The 2,150-nt window shown below is 44.6% G+C and overlaps 1 protein-coding gene across 1 annotated transcript in view; it reads right to left on the bottom strand.

Annotated features, from left to right (window-relative positions):
* llgl2 (LLGL scribble cell polarity complex component 2) overlaps positions 1-2,150 on the bottom strand; it is a gene marked incomplete in the record, with an annotated part of 15,835 nt that overhangs the window by 13,235 nt on the left and 450 nt on the right. Inside the window, 3 exon segments of the mRNA XM_035668507.1 lie at positions 1,125-1,279; positions 1,447-1,501; positions 1,601-1,733. Of these exon segments, the coding sequence (XP_035524400.1) occupies positions 1,125-1,279; positions 1,447-1,501; positions 1,601-1,733 (343 nt within the window).

A 2,150-nucleotide genomic window follows, 5' to 3' on the forward strand; every position in this document is an offset into this window, starting at 1 on the left:
AAGATTGACAGGAAAGGGGGGGCAGAGAGGGGGGATGACACGCAGCAAACACAGGTCAGACTGGAACCCTGGGCCGCTGCAGCAAGGACTCAGCCCAGGTAAGCTCTCTGGGTTACCCCGAAACCATCCTGTTGGACTAAACTTTATTGGAATTGTCACAGGACAAAGGGGGTTTTGTGCTTCACGTTGTTGCTGGTCAGCTGATCTGTACAGTGTGATCATAAAAGTTTCAGGTTCTGGCTGTGCAGATAGTCAGATTCAAATGTGTAATGACACACACACACACACACTAAGTCAAGCAGTGGAACCAGACAGCTTTCAATACATATTTCAGTGAGAACCACATTAAGTATCGAGGTTTGATAGTCGGTTCAATGCACAGGCATTTAAAATTAGCATTTATATGCAGCAGGTCTGTAATCAGATTTCTGAATAGATCTTGGAAAAGTCAGAAAATATAATAGAAAAGCGAGCTTGTTGCATATAGACATAGATAAAGGCTTCATTTCTACCTGGTGATGTGATCAGTATCTAGATAGATTATCTGAATGATGGCTAGAGGCCTTTGCATTCATACCTGGTATTTAAGTGATTAAGTGTTTTAATATGTAAATCAGCAAGACAAGACTGCCAGCAAAAATGACACATCTGAGGGAAAGGGAAGCAATGCCATGGACACGTCATTCATCTTTAGATCACTTTTTGCGAAGGAAGACTCGCTGCTACCTCTTGTAGTTTTCTGCTGTACTGTAAGATAGCAGGAAGAGGCAGGGTTTGGTGACCTTTGAACTTGCAGAGCTTTTTTTCTTAAAAAGTGTGGCCATGCTGTATGCGTTCACATCTGGCTGAGAGCTGATCTCAGTGCGAGCCAGACGACCGATCACAATGTGTTCTAGATGCATTTACACATGTTTGCTTTTATCCAGATACAGATCACATGTTAAGACCAGATGTAAATGGGGTAAAAGTGTCACCAGCCAAAAAAAAAAAGGAAAACTGGATCTTACTTCTTTGGAAATATGTATATAATATGTATATAAGTACTTCGACCATAGGCCTGTCAGGCTTCCTTTCCATTATTGCGCATGTGTCAGTCGTTTGCGTTAGGTGTGTGTGTTGCCTGCCTGTGTACTGCGGTCCGTCTCTGATGGCGAAGAAGTCGATGATCCTGGAGGTGAAGTCCAGAGCCACGTGCGTTTTACTGTGGATCACTGTGATACAGTGTCTGTCCCCGTAGCTGGCCCTGGGCATACCGCCACTGAACAGCAGGAACGGAGGCCTACACACACACGTTCAAGTTCAGTTTAGTTTGCCGAGAAATTAATGTGCAACAATGAGTCATGTAACACATTTAGCATTTGAAGTTAAACATTAAAAGGATGAACCACTTTCACTGAGGGAGGACAGGTCACAAATGAATCTCACTGGTGAAAAAAGTGAACTTACCCCTCTTCTGTAGGTAGCTGCACTATTTTTGAAATTGCCTTGCAGGGAAAATGACCTGCAGTGACAAAAACACAAGCCATCATCAGACTCCAAAAAAACCCAAACATTTCCTGCTTGACACCAAATAAAAATGTCAACGCCTCTTTGTCCTCACCGTAAGGAATGTCTGATTTCTCCTCCTCCTCATTCACATCCTCTCCACCCACCATCCATCGACAGTAACTTCCATCACTGTGTGAACTGAGAATGTAGCCTCCGTCCTCTGTCCACCACACACTCTCCAGTTGCTATGGTTACAAGGAAAACACACAAGGCAAATATCAACATTTAGCATGCTGGCTATAACCAGTTTATCCAGGTGGCAGGCCTTCGTAGCAGTTACCTGTGTGGCAGGGATATGCTGGATGGCACACTGTTTCTCCACATCCCAGATCACCATGAGACCTCGCCCGTAACCGATAACAACCTGGTTTGGGTTTACTGGGTTCTCCTGTAAGGCCTCTACGTGCTCCAGATTCCTGCGGCCAATGTAGTCGTCTGGCACACTGGAGAAGACAGGAGAGTGAGGATAAACACGAGAGACACAACAGAAAGACTGGAGACAGGACATCAACTTGATTATTGATCTGTAGGCACTGAGGCAGTGAGCACAGAGCTGGTTTGTTGAGGAAGACAAAGTGATGTATTTGTAGTGAGTGTGTGTG

This window comes from Morone saxatilis, unplaced genomic scaffold (assembly GCF_004916995.1).
Source record: "Morone saxatilis isolate NCDOM2014 unplaced genomic scaffold, NCSU_SB_2.0 Contig1, whole genome shotgun sequence".
Taxonomy (NCBI): domain Eukaryota; kingdom Metazoa; phylum Chordata; class Actinopteri; family Moronidae; genus Morone; species Morone saxatilis.